The sequence below is a fragment of the Lissotriton helveticus genome, chromosome 4_2 (assembly GCF_964261635.1).
Source record: "Lissotriton helveticus chromosome 4_2, aLisHel1.1, whole genome shotgun sequence".
Lineage (NCBI taxonomy): Eukaryota > Metazoa > Chordata > Amphibia > Caudata > Salamandridae > Lissotriton > Lissotriton helveticus.
The window spans coordinates 10039358-10066182 of NC_136064.1; the positions used below are offsets into that span (position 1 = coordinate 10039358).

The window sequence follows — 26825 nt, forward strand, 5'->3', positions numbered from 1 at the left end:
CTCACATGACCTCCTTCTTTCATTTTATTATGTGATTCTGTCCAGACCTATATTTTCAAAGATCTGCAATCCTATTTTTATATCACTCAAATATTATTTTTTTCTTGAATTATTTACTGGTGCATGACCACATCATCCCTGTTCTGTAGCCCAAATTACTTCTGTAAAGCGTTGAACTGCAGAGGTCTGAAGGAAACATACACAAGAGATGTGGCGGACATAACTCTTGACTAAAAGTTCATACCAGGTGCTCAATGCATATTAATATGCCATGTGTTGTATACATATATTGTGTCCCTCTGTGTCCTCGTCTACCGGCCTTTAACCTCCTGCTCTCACTTGCAGGAGGTCTTTAAATCATTTAATCGGCTTTGTGACATCTATTTTTCTAATGCAAGTAATTGGATAATACTTCGTCTGACTTTTTGTACCTGATCTTTCTTAAACTCGAAGTGCTCATAACCACACATGTTGGTGCTCTTGATAACGCTTTTTTTAATGTAATGCTTTAGGCAAATGAGAACACAAACTCCGGCTAACCTAGACATTTTAGCCCTCAGACTCCATCTTGTTGTGACGTTCATTGCACCACTTGGATACATATGTATTTTATGTATTGTCTCAGTAGAATTAAGTTTCAACGCGCTTCATGTGCAGTGACAGTGAGCTTCATACACTGTTCTGAATAACGTTTGTCCTCTTCACGGTTGCAGCTAGCTGTTTGGTGGAATCGCACATGATGTAGCAATATTTCTACCAGCACAGGTGGTGTCCGTGAAAAGCTTCAGTTTGTAGAATTATGACACACTTTCCAAATGTCTTCTTCTGCAATTGTTTCTCTTTGCTCAATTCTGATTGGGTTTAAACTAGGAGAGCCGTGCACAAGTGTAGTACATGTATAAAATCCTTTGTGTAGAACCTTATAAAAGTGTTCTCTTTTGCAAGTGTAGGGAGACCCTCTTTCATTGTCCCTAGGCGGTGAATCCACGCCAGATCGATCTCCCAATTTGTGATCTTTATTTCACTGTCCTGAACGCTACTGACCTCTTTGACACATTTCTTTACTCTACCTGAACTTTTCACCCTGATTTATTTGATTAACTGATTTTGCCTATTTTGTCCACGACTTCCCGGTCTGTCATATTTGTAGGACACAATGGATTCTACGTGCTGATTTGAAATGGTCAGTCAGATGCTCCAAGTCGAAACCTTGGTTCAGTGGGAAGCCGTAAAATTCGTATAAGTATTAGACTGCTCCCAGTCCATCAATCATGCAAAGGTTAGACCTGTAGAGCGCAACGTCACTCACCTCTGTCGATAAAGAAAGCTTGATTTCAGCTTTGCCAAGATGTCATTGTAGGTAGAGAGGCAAATAAGTGCTCAAGGGGTCTTACTTTCGCTCCCTATTTCCATAGTAGAGGTTCTCAGGATAACCGTGTTCAGCTGCTCTGGGGAGCATTTGCTTCTAGTACTTTGAGACCATCATTCGCCAGCTCAGTATTTACAAGAGTATAAATGCTACGGTGTCAGGAGGACATACCCTCACCTATCATGACATTTTTAGTATAGTTAGAAGACCTACATTAAACCATTCTTTTCAAATTAGGGTATTAGAAAATACCTATTCCCCTGAAAAAGTGTTTAGACATCAGTGCACCACAGAAAGGGTTGTTTGAAATAATCTTTTTTTTATCATCTCAAGAGAAAGCAACTGCACCTTTGATGGTGTTTATTCTTCAAGCAATAGAATTCATAAAGGGCTAATGTTTGAGGACGAGAAATGAGCCATGTCTAGTTGTATTTACTCAGTAAAGAAAGCTGAATAGTTATGTTTTTTTTACTTCTTGCAGTGTCATGGCTGACCGGGAAAGTCGCTTTGAGGATTCCGATGTAGAGTCGATAAAGACGGACCCAAATTCCAGGAGCTCCGAGTCAAATTATTCAGATGATACATTTGAATCCACCACCAATGAAAGTGACGCTAGTCATTCATACAAGAGTGAATCCTTTGAATCATACACTTATGCGGAAGAAACGGATTCACGATCTTCCAGCTTCCCTCAAGTACACCCCACCAAAGGTATGATACTTTTTGTATAGTTTACTACTTTTGTTATTATGATAATTTTTAATATTCTAATTCTACGTTTACAACCAAAAGAAGTTAGTAGTGTTCAGAACAGTAAAGTGTAAAAGGCTTTTCTTGAAGCTACATGGTTTTGGTCTTTGGTTCTTCAGTCGAGGTTGCTACAGATATTCTGTAGATTTTCTGTGAGGCGTGGAAAAGAGAAGGTTGAGTTTGCGGCAGCATGCTGTACTTTGGGGATCGTGCGTATGGCAAGTTGCATTTGAGATTGCCCTTTGGGCATGTATATCCATACTGCCCCTGTGAGGCGGAGAGCTATATGAAATGAAAAGGTGATCTCTAGAATATCCATGCCAGTTTAAAATGAGGGTCACTTTTCCCTACTAGACAAGATGGACTATCCATGCTTGGGACCACTAAGCAAATCATGGCGCTCCAGGGAAGGGAAATGAATTAATGGCCTAAACACATTGGAATTAATCTCAAACAAAACAATCTCCCATTTTGGGAGCTTGTTTGTGTAAAAGTCAGAAATTACAAGCAGGGCAAAAACAAAATGGCATCCCGATTGCATTTCACTAAGTCAGCAGTAGAGCCACTGTTTCGGCTTCTCTAATACGGGCATAGAACCCTCTGTCAGAGAGGATGGGATCTCTAAATTTGATGGGCTGTCTTGCGTCAGGGGAACAGAGGCCATCACCTGTGCTGCCAATTTGGGCTGGCAGGCTGGTAGGACATTTACTGTGATCTAATTATCTCTCCAATTCTTCTTTTTCAGTTCTATGATAGAGATGGTATGGTAATAAAGTTTTACAGGAGAATTACTGCTGTGTTAAAATCACCTCAGGGAAGAATATTATATTTCTTCTTAGTCACTACAATCAAGAACTCTGAGGTAGTTGTTGTGTTGATTTGTGCATTTATTAATCTAGTGATCCTGCCATGCAGAAGCATCCCCACCAAGATTTAGTGCCCGATCATGCTGATGCTCAAATACTCTTCAAATACTCTTGTGATCATACTATTTAATGTTTAGTTGCCTATGGCAGTGACATCATGAAAAAGGGGGTTCATGTTATACCTCTGTCTGGCAGTAAAGAGAGCTCTAGAAGGGAAGAATAAGGCACCAAGTCCACCAGCCTGTGCAACAATCTGATTTATTTTCCCTTTGTACGTTTACTTCTGACCTATAATGGGTGCTAATCTCCTCTTTGCAGTTGCATGTATTCTCTTCTTTGTTTAATGTTCCTTCCCTTGTGGAGAAAAAGGACAGCACTGGCATGCTAGCTAATGTGGTTGCAGCCACACCCTAAAAATATTGTTATCAATGTTTTCATCAGTCCTGGAGAACCTGACCTTCTGGGGCAGGCGGCGCAGGGTACGCCTAAAATCTCCGAGTTCACCTGCCTCGACCGACAGAGACACAAGACACTCTGTTAGGCGTAGAAAAGTAGTTTTATTAGCTGCAGCTAAGCACAGTTATCTAGGAAGTACCACACAGGTAGGTTCTCAAGAGACTGCCACTTCAATCTGTGGCGCACAGTCTATTATACAACACAAGTTTACAATGACAACTCCCAATATACACAAAACTGACAAATAGGAATAGTTCGAAAACAAGCTATCGGATGTCTAAAACACACCCTCCTTTCAGACCCCGTGTGCTCTCCTCCCCTCAGGTTAATCAACACTAGTGCGCGTAATTCAATTTGCAGGTGGCAAAACATGTGTAGAATGCTTCAAAAGAAGGGCTATGTAACAAGAGAACACACGAAGAGAATAGTGAAGGCCAGTTAAATAAGATAAGGTAGAGAAGAATGGTGGGACCCAAACAGTGGAGTAAGACCTGGATTAATCAGTCTAGACATGGCTTTGCGAACTCGGCCAGACCCTGACATCAGTATCGCACACAAGGACAAAGGTTGTTCTTTAACGAGAAAAACATGGAGCAGCTGAAAAAGGCAGAAAGACCATTTTACCGCGTTAGCCGTGCTGCCTGAGTGAGGCAACACAAAATGGCGGCTGTCGCGAAGCGGGGCCGAAAACTACGTAACCTCAGTCCGTTATTGCTAAAGTTCCCTCGTTTCTTTTTAGGGCTCATAACTTTGTTGTTGTGCTGTATGGCTTTCAAATGCACCAGTTCACACTTCCCACTTCTGTATAATATGTTAGTTCTGGGACGGCTACCTCAAACCTGCTTTTAGTATTCCTGGAAGTCTTCAATCATCTTTTGCATATGTGCTCTGCAGGAAAGATTGCAATTTTCTCATGACCTGCTTAATAGGGGACATTCAGCAGTGCCTTGCCAGCTGTGGTATACTAGAAATGTGGAGATGTACTGAAAGCAGACGACCCGATTAGGGTGTAGCCAATAAGGAATAGCTGTTTTTGTTTTGTCCGATTTTTAGCACACCTATGAGTGCTTTCTGCCAAGTTCAACAGGATACATGCACTTTTTCCAATAGTCATTGGAGGAATCATTTTGAAAATCAGAATAGCCAACCATACCAATTCCAAGTTTTCTGGTCCCTCAGATAACTGAATATCCACCACTTTCAATAGAAATTCTGGTTTTGGTTCATTTTACAATATATAAACCGTGACAAATATCTTTTGCTAGTTCTGCTAATTTTCCTTGTCTTTTTCCACTGGCCACTTTATTTACCGGACTACATATAACAATTGTTGGACCTGGGGTTACCAGTCTACATAGGGTAGCTTGGCACAGAGTAGGAAGGCCTATCCCAAAGGTACATGTGTAAAGTTTGCGTCACACCCTTCAGTAACATAACGTCCATCCACTAGAAAAGAAAGACACTACACCAGTCTTAGAAAAATATGAACTGCTTTATAAAATATGATTTCTGATCTTCAGCATATGGCGTTCCAGTACATAGACAGTCAAATGATTACACTTTGAGAATGGATAAAAGGGAATCAGTTCATCAGTACAAATACAACCTTTTCTTACTTTTAGGAACTCAGGGTTTCTATTTTCAGCAGGACACAACCTTTGTCAATTACACCCCGCTTTCTCAGCAGCACCTTAGCTCAAAAACAGAATTATCTGAATCACACCCCGCAGAGTAATCATTTAATGCCTGGGGCTCATAATAACAACAGTCTCATTCCCTTCAATGAAACCCTGACAGAGATTCCTCCTTGGTTTGTACAGTAAAGGATACTCAGTCTTGTCCCACAATCAAGTAAACGCCTATGGGGCACTCTTTTTGGGAATGAATAGCCCCGGGATACTCTGATCCCCCTTCCCACCTTGGTTAAGGGAAGGCACTTGAATTCCTTTTTCCCCACTCTGCTCACCACCTTATAGGTTCCTCAAGTAGCCCCAATTACCTGCCTGGAACAGTTTCTATGAATGATACAGGTTCCCTCACTCTTTCGGGAGAACCTCCCTCAGCTTAGCGACACTCAGGAGGTGTTACTCATGCAGCTGCTAGGCACCGAGGATGGTACGAGTCGATCGGTGAGGGCCGAGTTCTGAATTTGGCCTCCTTGTCCCGCCCCACCGATGACCCTCCTTACTTTAGATGGGAGGTCCGGTTCGATTGCCCTGCAACTGGGCCCGTGCTGTTCCCCGAAACGGGGAAGGCTCCGATGTCAGAGGTCTGCCCCCGCTTGGTTCCTGAGGCGCGGGCTCACCGCGCTGGTACCGCGTTGTACTCACTGAGCGTCAGGGCAACACCCAGCTCTTCCGGGGTTCTTCCCTCACCGGCTCGAAGAGTGGCAGGTCTCCGCCCACAGCCGGCTTCCGTCTACTTCCTCCCGGGGACTTCCCTCGTCGGCTCGGCCGGATTCCAGCACTCCGCCCACAGCCGGCTTCCGTCTACCTCTTCTCTCCTTCCGACACAGTGATGTCAGCTGGGGGAGATCACTCGCGTCAGCTGCGCTATGCCTGCCAGACGTCCCCTCACAAGTGCGATGGACTTCACAGGCGGCAGGCACGCACTCCCAAAGCCGCTGGCCACGCCACTGCGGGGAACTCCTCCATAGCTCCACAGGGACTTCACTGGTGAGTGGCTCCTCAATCGCTAACTCTCCTACTTAGTGATGCCACTTAAGATAGCTTTCCACCACATATAGGGGTTAGACGAGGAACACTTTCACAGCGTCAGGGCTAAGAATCAGTCCCCACACACGACAGGGCTTGGTCGATGAGTAGGGGGCACGTCACTTGAAGAGGCCGCCGGCTCAGAAGTCGATCTCCCCTTTCTCAGTGCGCCTTCCTCCCCACCAGATCGCCTCACTCCTTTCCTGACCAGATATCACAACAGCTCACTGGACACTACAAAATGGCTGCCCTGACCCTGGCCTTTTATAGGCTAGCCTTAGGTCACTAGAACCAGCTGGAAGGTTCTAGAGTCTCCCTGTGTTACCCTATGGGCCCCTGTCCCTGAAGTGTCAGTTATGGCAGTTATTGGCCACCATTTTGTGTGACTAACCCTGCCCTCAGAACCGGAGGGATTTCTGGGCCTGTGAGGAACCATGGGGTCAAGGAGCACCTAACCCCAGGTCAACACCTAAAAATTCCAGTGGACATTAAAAATGAAAGGATTGAGGGGCAAAAAGGGGACAAAAAATAAATAAATAAAAGGAGGGACCACCCAAAGGGCTGACCGGTCTAACACGTGTCCCCTCCAGCTGAAAGTGGGGATAGCTACCCAACCCCTTGGGAGTCCTCATCACTAAGGCGGAAATACCTAGAGAGACCGTCTGCATTGGCGTGGTCCACTCCAGGCCAATGTTCCACCCGGAAGTCCATTCCCTGTAGGGAGATGGACCATCTCAACAGCTTGGGATTTTCTCCCTTCATTTGCATCAGCCAACGAAGGGGTCGATGGTCAGTCTGAACCAGGAAGTGCGAGCCAAACCGGTATGGCCGCAACTTCTTCAGAGCCCATACCACTGCAAAAGCTTCCCGCTCAATTGCACTCCACTTCTGTTCCCGGGGAAGCAGTCTCCTAGACAGGAAGACAACAGGCTGATCCAGACCCTCTTCATTGAGTTGCGATAACACTGCCCCAATGCCATGCTCTGATGCGTCTGTCTGGACAATGAACTCCTTGGAGAAATCTGGGGCCCTTAGGACCGGTGCCGCACACATTGCTTGTTTCAACTTCTCAAAGGCTTGCTGACAAGCCTCCGTCCAGACTACCCGTCGAGGTTGTTTCTTGGATGTGAGCTCAGTGAGGGGCTCCACAATAGTGCCATACCCCTTCACAAAGCGACGGTAGTAACCTGTGAGGCCCAGGAAAACTCGGACCTCAGTTTGGGTCTTGGGGGGCTCCCAGGCCATGATTGCCTCAATCTTTGCCTGGAGGGGCTGCACCGCTCCCCTGCCCACCAAGTGGCCTAGGTACACAACCGACCCCTGCCCGATCTGACATTTACTGGCCTTGACTGTCAAGCCAGCCTGTTTCAGGGCCTGGAGAACAGCTTGTAAGTGACACAAATGGTCCTCCCAACTGCTGCTGAAGACGGCAATGTCATCCAGATAAGCAGCGGAGAAAGCCTCCATTCCAGAAAGGACCTGGTTCACCAGCCGCTGAAAAGTGGCAGGGGCGTTCATGAGCCCAAAGGGCATCACACAGAACTGGTAGTGGCCCTCAGGTGTGGAGAAGGCTGACCTTTCCTTTGCTCCATCTGTAAGGGAGATCTGCCAGTACCCTGAAGTAAGGTCAAAGGTACTCTGGTATTGGGCAGCTCCCAGCCGGTCAATAAGTTCATCCGCCCTTGGGATCGGATGTGCATCAGTCTTGGTCACTGAGTTTAGTCCCCGGTAATCCACACAGAACCTCAGCTCTGGAGTGGTGCCCGGTGGGCAGCTTTGGGTACCAGAACCACCGGACTGGACCAGGGGCTACTAGAAGGTTCAATGACTCCTAGCACCAGCATCTTCGTAACCTCACTGTGGATGCTGGCCTTCACCTTGTCTGACAGCCGGTAGGTCTTAGACTTCACTGGTGGGCTGTCTCCTGTGTCCACATTATGGGTACACAGGTGGGTCCTTCCCGGGACAAGGGAGAACAAAGAGGAGTACTGCTCCAAGACCTGGCGGCAGTCCTCTCCCTGCTCAGGAGTTAGGGATGGGGAGAGAATCACTCCCTCCACCGACCCATCCTTTTCCTGAGACGAAAAAAATCAGGGAGAGGCTCGCTTTCCGCTTCCTCTGCCCCATCAGTCACCATCATCAAGATGACCTCGGGCCTCCCATGGTGGGGTTTGAGGCGATTGGCATGCAGCACCCGTAGGGGCTGTCGAGGGGTCTTAAGATCCACCAGGTAGGTGGCCTTACCCTTCTTCTCCATCACCTCAAAGGGGCCTGTCCAGCGATCTTGGAGGGCACTAAGCTCTCCAGGTTCCATCACCCACACTTTCTGGCCAGGCTCCAACTCCACAGGGTGAGCGTTGTGGTCATACCACTTTTTCATCACTGCTTGGCTGGCTTCCAAGTTGTCAGAAGCTTGCTTCCACAACTTAGCCATTTGGTTCCGGAAAGCCAGCATGTAGCTCACCACATCCTGGGGAAGCTTCCTGGGAGACTTTTCCCATCCGTCCTTCACCAGGCTGAGAGGTCCACGCACAGGGTGCCCATACAGTAGCTCAAAGGGGCTGAAGCCCACTCCCTTCTGTGGCACTTCCCTGTAGGAAAACAGCAAACAGGGTAGGAGGACGCCCCATTTCCTCCGAAGGCTCTCAGGCGGACTTCTTATCATGCCTTTCAAGGTCTTGTTGAACCTTTCCACCAGACCATTGGTCTGTGGGTGATAAGGAGTGGTAAACCGGTAGGTAACTCCACACTCCTTCCACATAGCCCGCATGTATGCTGACATGAAGTTGGTCCCCCTGTCGGACACAACCTCCTTGGGGAAACCCACTCGGGTAAAGATCCCCATCAGGGCCCTAGCCACTACAGGTGCAGTAACAGTTCTCAGAGGAATTGCCTCTGGGTACCGTGTGGCATGATCCACCAGAACCAGGATAAACCTGTGACCAGCTGTAGTTGGTGGATCCAGTGACCCCACAATGTCGATGCCCACCCTTTCAAAGGGGATGCTAACGACAGGAAGTGGTTCCAGGGGAGCTTTCAGCTTCACCCCTGTCTTCCCACTGGCTTGGCAGGATACACATGTCCGACAGTATGTGTCGGATGCCACTTTCATCTGAGGCCAGTAGAAGTGGGGGACAAGCCGGGCAATGGTCTTGTCCTGTCCTAAGTGTCCTGCCTAGGGTATCTTATGAGCCAATTCTAAAAGAAAGGCTCGGCAACGTTGAGGGACAACCAAGGCCCGTGATGAACCGTGCAGGGGTGCCTTAGGTTCACTGTAGAGGAGTCCATCCTCCCAGTAAATATGGTAACTCCCAGTAACGTTCCCTGCTGCCTGGGCTTCGGCCTGTCGCCTCAGCCCCTCAAGGGTAGGACACTCCTTCTGGCCCTTGCAAAACTCCTCCCTGGTAGGACCTCCTTCCACATGCCACTCAGCAGGGATAGGTAAGTTCTCCAGGGAGACAACTTCCCCCTCCACGGACTCCTGGTCCACCACCGCAGGTGGCCTATCTGTCTCATGGGGTGTGGAAGCCGAGGCAGGCTTCTCCTGTCCTCGGTTCTTTCCCTTTTTGGCAGCGGGCTGGGCCCTTGTTCCAGGCTCCAGCCCAAGCGAACTCCCCCCTCCGGGTAGTCGCGGACCTTGTGCTAGCACAGGCCCAGTCAGGTGTACCCAGCATCTCCGAATGAGTCCGGTATTCCACTACCTTCCAAGCATTGTGCTCCATGTCATTTCCCAACAGACAATCGACTGGCACGGCAGGGCTTACGGCAACTCGAAGTGAACCTGCAACCCCTTCCCACTCAAAGGGAACCTTGGCCACAGGGTAGTGGCCCAATCTGCCGTCAGCCATCGCGGCGGGGTGGAGTACATGTGGAATCACCTGCTCTGGAGACACCAGTTGACTCCTTACCATAGTCATACTGGCTCCTGTGTCTCTCAGAGCCTCCCCTCTTTGGCCATTGATGGTGACCCATTGCCCATACTTTGTAGTATTTGAGGGCACCTGGATCTTAGGAACCATCTCCCGATCTCCCAGGGACACTAAGGTGACACCCGCCCACTCACCCCCCTTATCTAAGGGCAACTCCTCCCCGAGCACTACACTAGCTACTCCTGGGGATTTTCCTCCGGTGGGAGGGGGTGGTCTCTTAGGGCACTTGACATCTCCCTTATAGTGTCCAACACCACCACACTCAAAGCAATGGACAACCCTTGGCTGCTGGCTTTGGCCAGGATGAGGGTTTCTGGGTGGGTTAGCCTTAGGGGTGAATCCTGTTCCCTTTCCCTGGAAACTGTTTTGGGGGCCTTTTGAGAACTCCCTCTTTTTATCTCCCCCCTCTTTCTTCTGGGGGGCGCCCTGTCCGGTCCTTTGGGAATCCCCTCCAGTCCCCTTTGAGGTCACCCGGGTACTTGCCCAGATGTCCGCCTCCTCAGCAAGCTTCCGGGGGTTGGTCAGCTTGCTGTCCACCAGGTGTTGACGCAGCTCGGGAAAGCATTTCTCGAGTAGGTGCTCCTTGAGAATAAGGTCATACAACCCCTCATAGTCCCTCACCTCGCTGCCTTGTACCCAACCCTCTAATGCCTTCTTTGCGTAGTCCAAGAAATCCACCCAATTCTGTGTGCCTAATTCGTGACTACCCCTGAACTTCTGCCGAAACTTCTCTGGGGTCAGTCCAAACTTCTTGATCAGCGCCACTTTCATGGTGGGGTAGTGGGTCTGCTCTCCCTGCTCCAGGGCCAATAGTGTATCCCTTCCTGCAGGAGGCATGTATTTGTACAAGCCACCCCCCCAGTGTTTTTCCAGTATCCCATGGGCTCTTAAGGAGACCTCATAGGCGGCCAGCCACTTGGCGATGTCATCCCCTGCGCTGTAGCTGGCGACTACGTCCTTAGGTAGATAAGGTCTGGGTTCCCTGGTCAAATCCTTGGATTCGCTGCCACCATTTGGAGAATTGGAAGTCCCTACTTGCAGGGCCTTGAGATCTAACTCTCTGAGTTTCAACTCATGAGCCATCCTCTGCTCCTCCCTCTCCTTTTCTAACCGGGCTAACTCCCACTTTAGCTGTCTTTTCTCCCTCCGGTCAGCTAATTCAGCTTCGGTTAAGCTTCTTCCAGAAACACTGCTGCCCTCCCTTGAAAGTGTCCTAGGACCCGGTAGTAGGTTCCCCACTTCAGGTTGGAACAATCCATCTACCCCGATGACAGTGTCCGGATCTGTCTCCTCTTCCTCCTCCTTCCCCTCTGGGTGCGCTGCCACCCACGCCCTCAAGCTGGTCTGAAGTTCCCCCTTCTTAGCACCACGCTTAAAGAACACTCCCATATTTTGACAAAACTCTCGGAGTTGAGCCACAGTATAGGTCTCTAACTCTTCCAGAGCAAATTCCATTTTGCCAATGAGAGTTCGGGACAGCCACTTGAAAGGAATTGGTTTAGAGGGTAATTAGAAGCTACCTCCACCCACCACCAGGAGTAAATTTGGAAAAATAAAAATATAATTAGGGAGTCCGCCAGGAGAAAACTCCAGGTGTAGGTCTATGGAGTACACTAAGTTACTATAGAGTGGACGCAAGCACAGTTCTTATCCCACCGCTGGACACCAATTATGTTGGGCCTGGGGGTACCAGTCTACATAGGGTAGCTTGGCACAGAGTAGGAAGGCCTATCCCAAAGGTACATGTGTAAAGTTTGCGTCACACCCTTCAGTAACATAACGTCCATCCACTAGAAAAGAAAGACACTACACCAGTCTTAGAAAAATATGAACTGCTTTATAAAATATGATTTCTGATCTTCAGCATATGGCGTTCCAGTACATAGACAGTCAAATGATTACACTTTGAGAATGGATAAAAGGGAATCAGTTCATCAGTACAAATACAACCTTTTCTTACTTTTAGGAACTCAGGGTTTCTATTTTCAGCAGGACACAACCTTTGTCAATTACACCCCCGCTTTCTCAGCAGCACCTTAGCTCAAAAACAGAATTATCTGAATCACACCCCACAGAGTAATCATTTAATGCCTGGGGCTCATAATAACAACAGTCTCATTCCCTTCAATGAAACCCTGACAGAGATTCCTCCTTGGTTTGTACAGTAAAGGATACTCAGTCTTGTCCCACAATCAAGTAAACGCCTATGGGGCACTCTTTTTGGGAATGAATAGCCCCGGGATACTCTGAACCCCCTTCCCACCTTGGTTAAGGGAAGGCACTTGAATTCCCTTTTCCCCACTCTGCTCACCACCTTATAGGTTCCTTAAGTAGCCCCAATTCCCTGCCTGGAACAGTTTCTATGAATGATACAGGTTCCCTCACTCTTTCGGGAGAACCTCCCTCAGCTTAGCGACACTCAGGAGGTGTCAATCATGCAGCCGCTAGGCACCGAGGATGATGCGAGTCGATCGGCGAGGGCCGAGTTCTGAATTTGGCCTCCTTCTCCCGCCCCACCGATGACCCTCTTTACTTTAGATGGGAGGTCCGGTTCGATTGCCCTGCAACTGGGCCCGTGCTGTTCCCCGAACCTGGGAAGGCTCCGATGTCAGAGGTCTGCCCCCGCTTGGTTCCGGAGGCGCGGGCTCACCGCGCTGGTACCGCGTTGTTCTCACTGAGCGTCAGGGCAACACCCAGCTCTTCCGGGGTTCTTCCCTCACCGGCTCCGAGAGTGGCAGGTCTCCGCCCACAGCCGGCTTCCGTCTACTTCCTCCGGGGGACATCCCTCGTCGGCTCGGCCGGATTCCAGGACTCCGCCCACAGCCGGCTTCCATCTACCTCTTCTCTCCTTCCGACACAGTGATGTCAGCTGGGGGAGATCACTCGCGTCAGCTGCGCTATGCCCGCCAGACGTCCCCTCACAAGTGCGATGGACTTCACAGGCGGCAGGCACGCACTCCCACAGCCGCTGGCCACGCCACTGCGGGGAACTCCTCCATAGCTCCACAGGGACTTCACTGGTGAGTGGCTCCTCAATCGCTAACTCTCCTACTTAGTGATGCCACTTAGGATAGCTTTCCACCGCATATAGGGGTTAGACGAGGAACACTTTCACAGCGTCAGGGGTAAGAATCAGTCCCCACACACGACAGGGCTTGGTCGATGAGTAGGGGGCACGTCACTTGAAGAGGCCGCCGGCTCAGAAGTCGATCTCCCCTTTCTCAGTGCGCCTTCCTCCCCACCAGATCGCCTCACTCCTTTCCTGACCAGATATCACAACAGCTCACTGGACACTACAAAATGGCTGCCCTGACCCTGGCCTTTTATAGGCTAGCCTTAGGTCACTAGAACCAGCCGGAAGGTTCTAGACTCTCCCTGTGTTACCCTATGGGCCCCTGTCCCTGTAGTGTCAGTTATGGCAGTTATTGGCCACCATTTTGTGTGACTAACCCTGCCCTCAGAACCGGAGGGATTTCTGGGCCTGTGAGGAACCATGGGGTCAAGGAGCACCTAACCCCCAGGTCAACACCTAAAAATTCCAGTGGATATTAAAAATGAATTGATTGATGGACAAAAAATAAATAAATAAAAGGAGGGACCACCCAAAGGGCTGACGGGTCTAACAACAATGTACCAGTTAACCAAATGTAATCTGTTGATCTGTCTTGCCTAAACCCACAAAATAAACAGTATAAAGTTCTAGGCAATGTATAGGGAAAGACTTTGGGTCGAGAGACCAGTTTTCAATTAAAATAATTTCTGGCTACATTATCTACCTGAGTTGCATCTTTTCCTACGACAAATTCTGGTTTAAATACAAAAATGGTCCTGCCATTACAGAATTCCATTTTCTGCAACGATGACTCCAGCATTTTACCCACCTTTTAGTTTTCTGTACCATCTATATGCTAGCAATCTTTTTCAATATGGCGGACTGTAAACCTTGGAAGAGTCATTTAATAACACAAGTTTAAGATTATCAGGCGGATATAGACTGACAGCAGACCTATTGCTCTAATCTGTCAAGGGGATAATCACTTTATTTTCTAGTTACTATCTCTTATCTTTTCCTCTTGCAGATGGAATACTAAAGTGTTTGAGTCCATCACAAATCCTATAAATTATACGATTTGTTCTGAAGTTCCTGTAGATAAACCTGGCTGTATAGTGACAAATTGACAATACAACTACACTGTCAGAACCAGCTGTAAATTGAATTTGAGATGATCCTGAGACATAGTTCAGCTGAAGTAACTGAATGATTACATCTTTTCCGGGCAAACAACCAAATCAACTAGACTAAATAACTTTGTAAAGCACCTTGGAGTAGATGGCAAACCAAATTAAGACACTCCCCTCTATCATACGTACCCTGCAAATGCAGCTGATGCTGATGACTTATGCGGATAAAGAAATCTGCATTCTTTATATCTGACCTTGCTATTCAGTCCTGTAGATTTGCATGTTGCATATCCTTCTTTCTGCCATCATATCACCCAGGTATTTTGTTGTCTTATTTTTTACTGTTTTTGGCCTTTTTAGGTCTCACCTAAAGCACATGTGCGGTCTCTTCGAGACATGCTGTATTCACTCTGGGCTTTCAGTCCACCCACCGCAGTTGATTTGTTAATGAGAGCGTTGTTTGTAAAAGTTTGCTTCCATGTGGTTTATTTTTGGAATATGTCCTTCTTTCTCGTCTCTTGCTCCCTCCCCCGAGTATCAGCCTAGTACTGCATCTTGGCAAGTTTTGCTTTTTTCTTTAATTGTTGAGGCACACTTCTTTTTTTGTTGCTTCCAGCCTGAGCCCAAATCCGGCGCATGATTTTGGAAGGTTCCCATTTGTAATTTTTTTTTCATGCTACAGTGGCCCTTCATCCCCCAGAAAGGCTTTCTTGTGTTCTCACTTTTGTAATTAATGTGCTTATTTTTGCACGCTACCACGGCCTCTTCCCTGCCCCCCACCCCATCCGCAAAGCTTTCCTGTATTCATGTATTTGTAAATTTTGTGCATTAAAGAATTTTTTTTTTCATATAGTGTAAACTTTAACCCAAGGTATCAATATCAATACCATTACTCATAGGGACATAAGCATGTAGAATTAACAGAGATTTACCCAGAAACAGAAGATGTTTAGCCTCCCGCTGATACTCAAACCACTCTAGCCTTTACGCCATATCCTCTCCCCTCTTGATCAACATTTTAGATGGTTGGCACTACTTTGGAATGCGCGATTATAATGCGATCCAAAGCCGCGCCACCAATCTTGTCTCCTAATGCTGCAGCTGAGTTCTTTCTAATGTGCTGCTTCATAATGAAATGAATTATCTTGCTCCGTTGCCATTTTCACAAAACGAAAGGCAACCCACACAATGCCTATGTGGAGATTCCAGTTCAGTAGTTGTACATATTTTTCTGCTGTTCCTGGATGTGGTGCCATCTTTTTGATTCCGCCTTCTCTATTCCCGGCAGAAAAAAAGAAGGATTTGTACTGGTTAAATGCACAGGTCAGCTCACACCAAATCTAATCCATGAGATAAAAATACATGCATGTGACTTGCGCCTACTGAAATTTTGCCTATAACAATTTATTAATGTTGAAAACCCATACACTGCTAGAGGAATCAGGGGAAACTAGTGCTGACTGGTCAAAAAGAATTCATACTAGTATAAGTAGTGTGTGACGCGTAAATTAAATGTTAATGCTTTTGTTAGCGCGTTTGTGTAATGCAAATTTATTGTGCTACAAGATTTTTACATTTTTAACAGGTTTCACTATTTAATACCCATTTTCCATCACTCTGTACTACAAATAGAATGTCCTTCCAAAAGGCTTGCTCACTAGTTTGGTTCTTTCACCTGGTCACTCATGTGCACTGCAGATTATAGGAACAGATTTTGTTAACAAACACGGGACGGAATTAATGAACGGACTCACTTCATTCTTGTCTCGTATCGAATTGACTCCAAGCGTGTTCCAATTATTTGCCCTCTCCAGCTCACTTGTTCTTCCCATAACCCTCTCGACTGCTGTCAAGATATTAGTTTCACACAGTGCCAAAAGCTTACGGGTGAGGCCATACAATCACAGCCCTGTTCATATTGCTGGTTATGGAAGGGACATCTCAACCCGCGCAGCCTGCCTTATTTCTGTATTTTCTTCAGACCACATATGTCCTTGTTTGTCCTTATTGTACTGTTATTCAGAACAATTCATCCATGTGCTTTGTCCGGTGAAATGTCACTTAGAATTCCCTGCCAACCAGAACCGGCTTCCTCCCTTATTTATGATACTATGGGCCAGATGTAGGTAATCCCCGATTACCGATTCTTAAATACCGAATCATACCGATTCGGTATTTAAGAACTGGCAATCGGGATGTAGGTTTATTTACCGAATTAATTACCGAATCGGTATGATTCGGTAATTAATGAATCGGTATTTACCGAGTCTGTAACTGCCATTGTTTCCTATGGGCCTTGAGGCCCATAGGAATCCATGTCAATTACCGAATCGGTAAGTAATTGTGGGAAATATTGAAGGGTGGCAGGGTGTCACTTTGACACCCTGTTGCACCCCTCAATTGTGCAAGGGTGCACATGTTGCTGACATACATGCCCTTAGGGCATGTATGTCAGCAACATGGCACTGTTTAAAAAGCAAAAAAAATGCTTTTTAAATGGTTTTCTTAATTTACCACCAACTACTAGTTGGTGGTAAATTAAGAATTCGTAAACCCTTGTAGCAGTGAAAACAGTGCTACCTACATCTCAAATTACAGAATCGGTAATTTTACCAATTCGCTATTTTACCGAATCGGTAAAATTACAGATTCGGTAAAATTACCGATTCTGTAATTTTACATGCCCCTACATACCAATGTCCAAATACCGGTCGGAAACGGCCGAAAATCTGTATTTTCGGCCGTTTCCGACCGGTATTTGGACACCTACATCTGGCCCTATATCGTTTCAATTCTTGACCGATTTGTGCTGAAGCGAACGATGTGTAACATAAATTTGACATATTTGGATAGGCCCTAACACATTCTTATAGACCACGCCAATAGCTCTCCGGTTGCCAAAACCTATTGGCTTTGCACCCAGGATAATGTGCTGAAAGGCTAAACGCTTATAAAGTCCAAAAGGCGAGACATATTGGCCATGCCGGTGCTTGTTGGTTCTGGTGTTGGCCTATACATTTTGATAATATTATATGTGTAATATATTTACATAAATGGGCTCTTAGCCAGCCTTATAGCCTTTGGTCTATTGTTGTAATATTAAAATACTTCTCCTGCCCACTACAGTATACAGCTTGGGGCAGTGGGTCAGCCTACTCCTGCTGTTGGCTAATTTTACTGCCTGTTCACAAGGAGCACATCTGCACAGAAAGTAGTTTTCTTCAGTACCACTGCTATGACCAGGATTTTTATTTTTTGCCACTAAATCAGTTAGCTTTTATACAATTATTTTCATATATGTATGTTGGCAGGAGCCCTGCAGATCTCCAACAGTAAAGTTTTGCAAAAACCACGAAAAAATAAAATAAGCATTGGCGAAGCCTAAAGACTGACAGCCAGCACCAGACCTGCTGGTTTTGCCAATGCTTGTTTCTTATTTTTTTATTGGAAGTATATTGCTCACCAAATTTTGCTATGTCATATAGGCGTGTTTCAGTTTGCTGTTTACAAAAACCACTTTGGTTTCACAATAATTTATTCTTCGGATTGAGAACTGTGTATGTAGCACTGGCGTTGAATACAATTCTGGAAGGTGCCACAAAATGTTCATGCTGGTTAGAGAGAAGAGTTCAAAGTTATATGACGCATGCTTATATTAAAGCACAAAACGTCACGTTGTCACTATGCACATATGACCAGGGAACGTATAATTAAAATGTAGTCACAACCACTGCTTCTAGCAAGATGCTGTTTTTATTCCCAGGTATATGTCTTGACATGCCATAAAGAAGGAGCCTGCTTAATTTTCAGCAGTTGGCCACAAATTGAATAAGTAAAGTTGTTGGCAGTATTTGCCTGTTAGCTTAATATTGTTGCAGCTTTTCCTAGATCAGACACTTGCACATGATGCCCGCACCAACAGGCACGGAGGTAGTATCACCATCATACACAAGGAATCCATCATCTGCACCACCACTGAAGACGAACCCACACCAATCATGGACCATCTCAACTTCCAACTCCACACTAACGACAATGCTACCATCACATGCAGATCTCCAGGACCTCAAACCAGCTTCAGTGACGCATCATAGAATTCATCACACCACTCGCCATCAAATCCCATCACTACATCTTCCTGGGAGACCTCCATTTCCACCTGGATGACCCCACAGGCACCAACTCCACTGATTTGGAACAAATGGACAACATTGGCCTCACGCAGCTAGTCTCCGACCTCACATACAGAAGAGGACACATCCATGGCCACTGTCTTCATGTGAAGCGAATCCACAGAACAAACCTGGTCCGATCACTCCATCCTCCACTTCACTATCACTGGACCACCCCGCAGTGCCCCCAAACCACCACAGCCCCCCATCCACAGCTGAGACAAAGTCACTCAGCAACAATGGGCAACGCCCTCAGCATCACCCAGCCTGACTCTACCAACCTGAATCGAGCAGTAGAGAACTTCAACGACTGGATCACCTGGACCGGCGACCGAGTTGCCCAAACTAAACAAGCCAAAAGGCACAGACCCACCAAACAAGGTTGCTGGTACACCCCAGAAATCAGCGCGTTGAAACGCAGATGCAAACACCTAGAAAGAAGATGGCGCACCAGCAGTAGCGACACCGCGATCGAGCCACCTTCAAGACGGCCCTCAACAACAACTACTACCACCACCACCAACTCAGAGACACGAAAAGGGAGGCCCTGGCAAACCTCATCGAGGCCAGCGCCAACAAGATCAAGAAACTTTTCACCATCGACACCTGCCCATCAGCCACTGAGAACTCGATCACCACCTCACAGGAACTCTGCGACTCTGTAGCAGACCACTTCCACAACACCGAACACTACTGCCCTAATTAACTCCATCCATTCGGGAGCACCCTCTGACCCATGCCCACACCGACTCTTCAACCTTGGAAGCGACGAGATCAGCCACCAGCTCACCACCATCCTCCATGCCTCCTTCGACACAGCCACCTTTGCCAAAACCTGGTAACACTTGGAGGTCAGACCCCGTCCTCAAGAAACCCTCACCAGACCACATTGATATCCAAAACTACTGCCCCATCTCGCCACTCCCATTTGCTGCCAAAGTTCTGGAGAAAGTCATCAACCTTCAACTCACCGAACAGCTGGAGAGAAACAACCTGCTAGACCCCTCCACATCAGGATTCAGAGCCAACCAGTACTGAGCCTGATCGCCGTGACAGATGACATCCGCACCCTAATCGGCAGAGGAAAATCTGCCGTCCTGATCCTCCTCAACTTCTCTGCAGCCTTTGACACCTTTCTCCCACCTCACACTAATCAAACGACTACACCAGATTGAAATTGAAAAAGACACCCATAGGTGGATGGCATCTTTCCTCAGGTGGCACACCCAGAGGATCCTTCACCCCCCTTCCCCGCACAGCCCCCTTCACGGCACAACCCAAACGCTCAATGAGCGGTGCCCCTCAAGGTTCATCCCTCAGTCCTACCCTATTCAACATCTACATGATCCTCGCTAGCAGTCATTGCCAGAGCGCACAACATCAATATAATTTCCTACATTGACGACACCCACCTCATCCTCTTGCTCGCTTTGGCCAAACCGTTATGAAGTCTAACTTCCACAACTGCAAGAAAAATTTCTCATCCTGGATGAAGGGCTACTGCCTGAAACTCAACACAGGCAAAACCGAAGTGCTGATTTTCAGGCAGCCACACCTCCCCCTGGACGACACCTGGTGGCCATCGAAACTCTGACCCACTTCCACACCGAAAGACCACTTCCGGAGCCTCCACATCATCCTGTACAGCGAACTCTCCATGAAACGACAGGTCAACACTGTCTCCTCAGCCTGCTCCCACACTGTCAGGATGCTCTGCTGAATCTTCAAATGGCTCATCATCGGCACCAGAAAAACAGTGACGCAGGCCCTCATCACCAGCTATCTTGACTACGGTGACGTACGGTATACAGGCACCACCAGCAAACTCACGAGAAGACTCCAGACGATACAGAACGCAACTGCCAGACTCATCCTGAACCTGCCCAAAAGGACCCACATCACCTAGCACCAGAGAGACCTCCACTGGCACACCATCCAGAAGAGATGCCAGTTCAAGCCCTGCATGACCAGGGGCCTGCATACATAAACCACCACCTGAGGTTCCACCAACCATCCAGAAATCTCTGCTCCGCCCACCTTGCCCTCCCGCAGACTCCGCACTGCTGCCGTTCTGGAGGACACTCCTTCACCCACCTTGCCGCCAAGCTCCTGAACATCCACCACCTCCAAACATCATCCTCACTGACCGACTTCAGGAAGAAACTCAAGTCCTGGCTTTTTCACTGAAACCTGCAGCCCAGTGCCTAGATACCCTTACGGGTGATAAGCCACGCAATAGAAGTACCATTTGATCCAAAGAACATATAAACATTAAAGAATTGGTTTTGTGCCTAGCTAGTACCTGCGTTTTCATCCTTAACCCATTCTCCGCGGAGCTAATTCCCCCGCTGTGCAGGGGGAGGGTGGGTGCACGCAGCGCCGCGGTGCTTGTGACGAGCTCGTCACGCAGCATGGTGGCGCTGTGCTCATGACGAGCTGAGCTCGTCATCACCACGCCCCTTTTAATACAACGCTCAGCACAGCGGGGGAAGTAGCCCCACGTGTGAGCGCCACGTGTGTCATGACTGAGGTACTAGAATCGATTCTTGATCATGTAATATTGATAATCGATATGTTAGAATTAGCATGGTGTCCCTAGACTCACACCGTAGACATGCAACATTAGTATTTGCGGTATTTACTTTTACTTAGCTTCACACCACGTTACGCTATATGAATACCATATTATGGCCTTCTTTAATATCGTGCATGTACAGGCCCTATTCTCATTTGCCTCCAAAAACCCTGCTCTAGGGGAAGAAACCAACTGTTGCAGAAACTGCTGTTTCAGCTTGTTAGACTCGGCAAGGTCGTAGTTAGCTGAGGAAGGGCCGATAAGCACATTCCGGGAGGGGTGCAGGGTGGACTGTCTCTGAGAAGACAGAAGGGAGTCACCCGTCTGACCTTGCTGCCTGAGCGAAGCAAGGAGCTCTTTGTGTGCCTTATATGGGTTTTCCTATTACTGTACTAGCTTGTACCAATTTGTATTTTTCCATGTTAGGCTATGCTGATGCCAATGCAACTGTATATATATGATGTGCTGACAATGTGCCAGCAGTCTTCTTGGCAGACCTCGCGGGTTAGGTCGCAAGGAGCTCCTCTGGCAGAGTTTGTGTTTGTCTAATAAACGCTTGAACCTTCTACACTGCCGACCGACTGCTTATTGGTATTGGTAAGGGGATTTGGTAATGTAACGATAATTGTTGGGAGGCGATAGTATAATTTCGGTACTTCAGTTGGCGACTCCGCGTTGGGGTCGTCCCTGTGTAACCACAGGGGACGTTGAAAGGGGTTCTCTTGATTGGGGGGGTTGCAGACCGGATACGTAAGAATTTGGGGTTTTGCTCTGCCCTCCCGGTCTGGAGGGCCTCAGCTGCTAGTAACCCCACGCCGGAGTCCTTCGGGTGTAACCCGAGAATCTGCAACATTGGTGCTAACGAAACGTCGGCAGTGGAGAACGTTCTGGCAGACCTGCGTGCACCAGGTGAGTGTTGTGACCCGTTGTATGTTGGATTGCATATACAGATTTGGATAGTGGAATCTAAGCATTTGGTGGCCTGTGGTCACGGAGGAACTCGGACTTTGCATTAGTTACCACGGAGAGAATTTGGGCAGAGGTCCGACGGGGGCAGTGTGACACTGCACGTGCGGACGCTCTGGGTATACTAGAGATAAGGATTACACGCCTGGGGGAACTGCGGTTCCTGCTCGGCCGGACTGTTCTCGGGAAAGCCGATGGTTGAGATTGGGTAGCACCCGGACAAATCTGGAGCGGCGCTTAAACGCGGGCTTACCCAGAATAGTTCGGGAAGTGAACCATGAATGCTGTCGGATGGCCTGTAGACCGGTCTGTGGTTTAAAACCTGTGTGACTATCTTTAGGCAGTCTGAGGATGAGACTGTTGTTGGAAGTGTTCTTTGCAGCCTTGTGAATAGTAGCAGAAGAGTTCTCCACAAGTGGGAGCCGACGGGCTCCACTTTTTTTTTTTATTGCAACTGTTGGAATTTATGTGTTACGTTTACGTCCATATTCTTTGTCAAATGTATAATGAGAGACGGATGGGAGAATATGATTGATGTCATGGCCATGAGAATGAAAGCACAATGATGACGCAATACTTAATTTTATTGAATTTGTACTAACGGAAAAATTCCTTTTCAGCCACAAACGAGATAATCCAATATGCCGTGCCTTAGCAAGTTGTGCTTTGGTTGTGTCCGTAGTGAGGAAGGGAGGTTAGACGAGAGTCAGCCGACCCCACCGGAGGGGACGCCTAGTCACGATATGTATTGTAGGCATGGTATTGGCCCCCTTATTTTTAACTCTTTGTGGCATAAATACACTAAGGACAATATAGAATTGCAATGGCCGAAAACTGGGTCTTTCGATGAAAAGAAAATTGCGTATTTACAAGAACGCCTTTTTGTTAAGCGCAGTCGGCAATCAATGTTCGACACCCTTAACAAATGGCAGAAAGAAGCAAAACGAAGACTCATTCGATCTGAAAAATTACTAAAAATAGAGCAGGGACAGACTGTTACTCAGAAGGCCATCGCATATGACAAAAGCAAGAAAGAACGAAATATCGAAATCGCAGATAGACAATTTAGACTTCAAGTGGACCAATGTTATGTAGCTAGAGAGGGAACGGAAGATGAGATAGAAGAATTGCTAAACGCAAGGCCTCCCCCGCCATATGCCCCGGAGCGTATATATCCCGCAATACCTGTCCAGCCCGAAGCTAGGCCACGGGCATCCGCACCAGAGGAACAGGACCCCGTTACTCGAGAGCGGAATCACGGTGTTCCCTCTCCTCATGGGGGGGCTTTGATTTCGCTTATCCCCGAGTCTGCGCCAATAATCACATCCCCTCAGTCGCAATTGAGTTCCCCAACGCCGGAGATACCTTCCCCTCAGGTATGCATCGCACCTGGCGGGTCTGAACAGACCCCGAGGGGAGCTATAAGGGGGTTAGATAGCAAGCGATTGTTCACTAGATCATCCGTGGAATATGGCGAAAAGGAAGCATTAGAAGATCAGGCAATTAAGTGGATACGGAATGACGTGTACACTATGACCGACATATGGAGTACAGTGAAGGATTTAGAACCGGTCATGCAGCAACATGTGCTATACCAGATGTCTAATTCACTTATTTGGTCTTGGGAAACAAGCTTCAGGGATGGGACGGCCCCTCAGATCCTGTATACTATCAGAGATTGGGCTCATAAATTTAGCCTAGCACCGGAGGAAGTATTTAAGAATATAGACACTTTGGTACAATATCGAAACAGATTATTCTTGAAGAGTCCGCAGTGGACTACGCAGCACCCTATGCGAGAGGTGCATCCCGTCTATCATCCCGAGATCCCTGAACAACGAGATGGTAATCAGACAGTCATACGGCAAGGGGTGGCGGCTAGGTTCCAGGAACAGTGGGTTTATACACCATGGAAGAGAAGTGAAGTACTGGCGTTGAAATCCCAACTGCCAGATCCCCGAAAGAATCCTACTGCATATTACAAAGAATTGACTGAGGCAGCCGCCTCCGCTGTAATGACTTTAGCCGATGTTGAACTGTTCTTCGGACTACTAGTACCGGTTGATATATGGCGACAGGTGCACGATTCTAATCATGTTGAGTTCGGTGGCACATGGCAGGAGCTGAGGGGCTGGGACCAAGATCGCAAACCAGGGGACAAACCAAGAGTGGAAATAACTTCTCTTCCAGCGAAAATAATAACTTTTATGCATACTCTGATCCCACCCCGAAAAGTCGACTGGGATAAACTGTCCGCCTGTAGACAAAAGAAGGATGAAAGTGTGTCCGACTTCTTTACCAGGTTCGAAGAGGTTTTTATTGATTTTAGCGGGCAAGATTTGGCAACGGAAGGGGGCACGAGGTTGTTCGTTAACAGGTTTGTTACGAACCTGGCCCCGGAAATTTCAGCACGACTGGAGGCGGCAGAGAGTACCTGGACTACCTCTTCCCCGTCTGTAATCCTAAGCATGGCCCAGTACTACGAGCATAGAGAAAATGAAAATAAAGATAAGGTGGATAAAAAGGTTAAGGATCTGAAGACTCGAGTACTGTTACAGCAAGTGGTTCGAGGGCAAGGAGGAGGTAGAGGTAGTCGGGGCCCAATGACAAGAGGGGCGGGGACAGGAAGGGGTTCAGGAGGAGCCCCGTCGATCGGCATCAACCAGTGTTCCTATTGTAGAGAGGAGGGACACTGGAAGGCACAGTGTCCATACTTGGCCGCCCAGAACGGAACGATTCGGGGACGTGGTAGAGGACGAGGGGGCCCCGACCAAAGTGATATGCACAGAGACGATCAGACAGGCAAGTTGGAAAAGAATCATTTCGATAATCCCCAACACAGACAGTACTACCATGGCGACTATGCCGAAGGGAATGACGATGAATACGCCCCAGCATAGGACAGCCAGGGACAGAGCGGGGGCCAGGTGTCGATACCGGTCAATCAAAGGGGACCTTATGTCAAAGGGGAAGTATTGGGGACCTCTGAGGATTTTCTAATTGACACAGGAGCAATGAACAGTTCCGTTGCTCGATCATTGGTTCCAGGGGCAGCTCTGTCCGGGCGAAATAATGTTTCGGTGGGTTTCTCCGGAGTCCCCGTCGTAAGCCCCATCTCCAAACCTCTCCCTTTTACGATTGGTCCAGCCACCATTGATACTCCTTTCTTATTGACTTCGAATTGTGGAGAGAATCTGTTAGGATTGGATATGCTGAAGAGATTGAATGCAACTATACATTGTTCTGCGGACGGGGTCTATTTAACCATACGCCCCTCTGTAAACCCTGTTAAACAATGTTTTACGAAAAATGAACGACTCCCACCGGAGTTCGATGACATTCCGACTTCCCTTTGGGCAATAGGAGACGCAGATGTGGGTAAACTGGACATCCCCCCAGTTCACATCACGTTGAAACAAGGTGCGAAATTACCACGCATCCCGCAGTACAAAATAGCGCCGGCGGGGGAACGGGCTTTATTGCACATCATTCAGGACCTAATTGACAAAGGGGTTGTAGAAGAAACGAATGCCAATGTTTGCAATAGCCCGATTCTCCCGATTTTGAAAAGAAACCATGATGGAGGGGAGACGGGTGTTGCCTATCATTTCGTAATAGATTTACGAGCCGTTAACAAGATTGTGGTACCACAGTATCCTGTGGTGACCGATATCACTACCATTCTCACCATGATCCCTCCGACCGCACAGTATTTTTCGGTCATCGACCTGAAAAATGCTTTCTTTAGCATTCCTATCCATCCTGATAGTAGACAGATCTTCGGATTTTCAATATCTGGTCGCAGCTTCCGCTTCTGTCGCGCTCCTCAAGGCTATACTGAAAGTCCGAGTATATATAGCCAGGCTCTCAAGGCCCTGTTGGATGACCTGGACTTGCCGGAAGGCAACGTCCTCTTGCAATATGTGGATGACTTACTCATTGCGTCTGATACGGAAGACGGATGTAAAGAAGCTACGATTAAATTGTTGCACCATTTGGCTGTTAAGGAAACAAGGTATCATTATCGAAATTTCAGTACTGTCGAAAGGAGGTGACCTACTTAGGTCATCTCTTATCGAAGGAGGGTAGACGACTAACACCTGAACGGATTACCACCATTTCTAGCATGTCTGTACCTTGCACGCAGCGTGAAGTCCGCGCTTTTCTTGGCATCACATCTTACTGTCGCCAATGGATACCTAATTTTTCACTTCTGGCTAAACCCTTGTTGCATTTGACTACTAAAGATGTGCATGAACCCCTACCCTGGACGGATGAATGTCAGCTCTCTTTTGACTCTTTAAAAACTGCTTTATGCTCCGCTCCTGTTCTGGGTACGCCAGACTATCGTAAACCTTTTGTACTATATGTACACGAGGTCGACGGATGTTCATTGTCTGTTTTAACGCAGGCCTTTGGAGGTAAGCAAAGACCGTGCGCCTATTTGTCAGCGACATTGGATAATGTTGCAAGAGCACTTCCTAGCTGTCTGAGGGCTACGGCTGCAGTAGCAGTGGCAATCCGGCAGTCAGAAGGACTCGTTTTGAATTCCAATTTGACTATAATGGTGCCGCATGCAGTAGACACCTTACTAAATAAAAGAAAAACGCAGCATCTTACGAGTGCACGTCTTACTGGGTACGAGCTGACCTTATTTGCACCACATATTACAATTACTCGATGCGCAACTCTGAACCCAGCCACATTATTACCGCTCCCTACGAGTGGACAGGACACTGATTTACATGATTGCATATATCGCACAGAAGATGAGACCAAGGGTAGGATTGACCTCACGGACACCCCCTTAGACCACCCCCAGGGAGAGCTATATGTGGATGGTTCC

The 26825-nt window shown here is 47.6% G+C and overlaps 1 protein-coding gene across 3 annotated transcripts in view; it reads left to right on the forward strand.

Moving 5' to 3' along the window:
* Window positions 1-26825, forward strand: part of C4_2H8orf48 (chromosome 4_2 C8orf48 homolog) — a 283223-nt gene that overhangs the window by 35572 nt on the left and 220826 nt on the right. For all 3 annotated transcript variants that reach the window (XM_078640112.1, XM_078640114.1, XM_078640113.1), the window contains exon 2: window positions 1851-2080. In XM_078640112.1, coding sequence (XP_078496238.1) covers window positions 1855-2080 — 226 coding nt within the window. In that variant the 5' untranslated portion in view covers window positions 1851-1854. The remainder of the gene's footprint in view (window positions 1-1850; window positions 2081-26825) is intronic.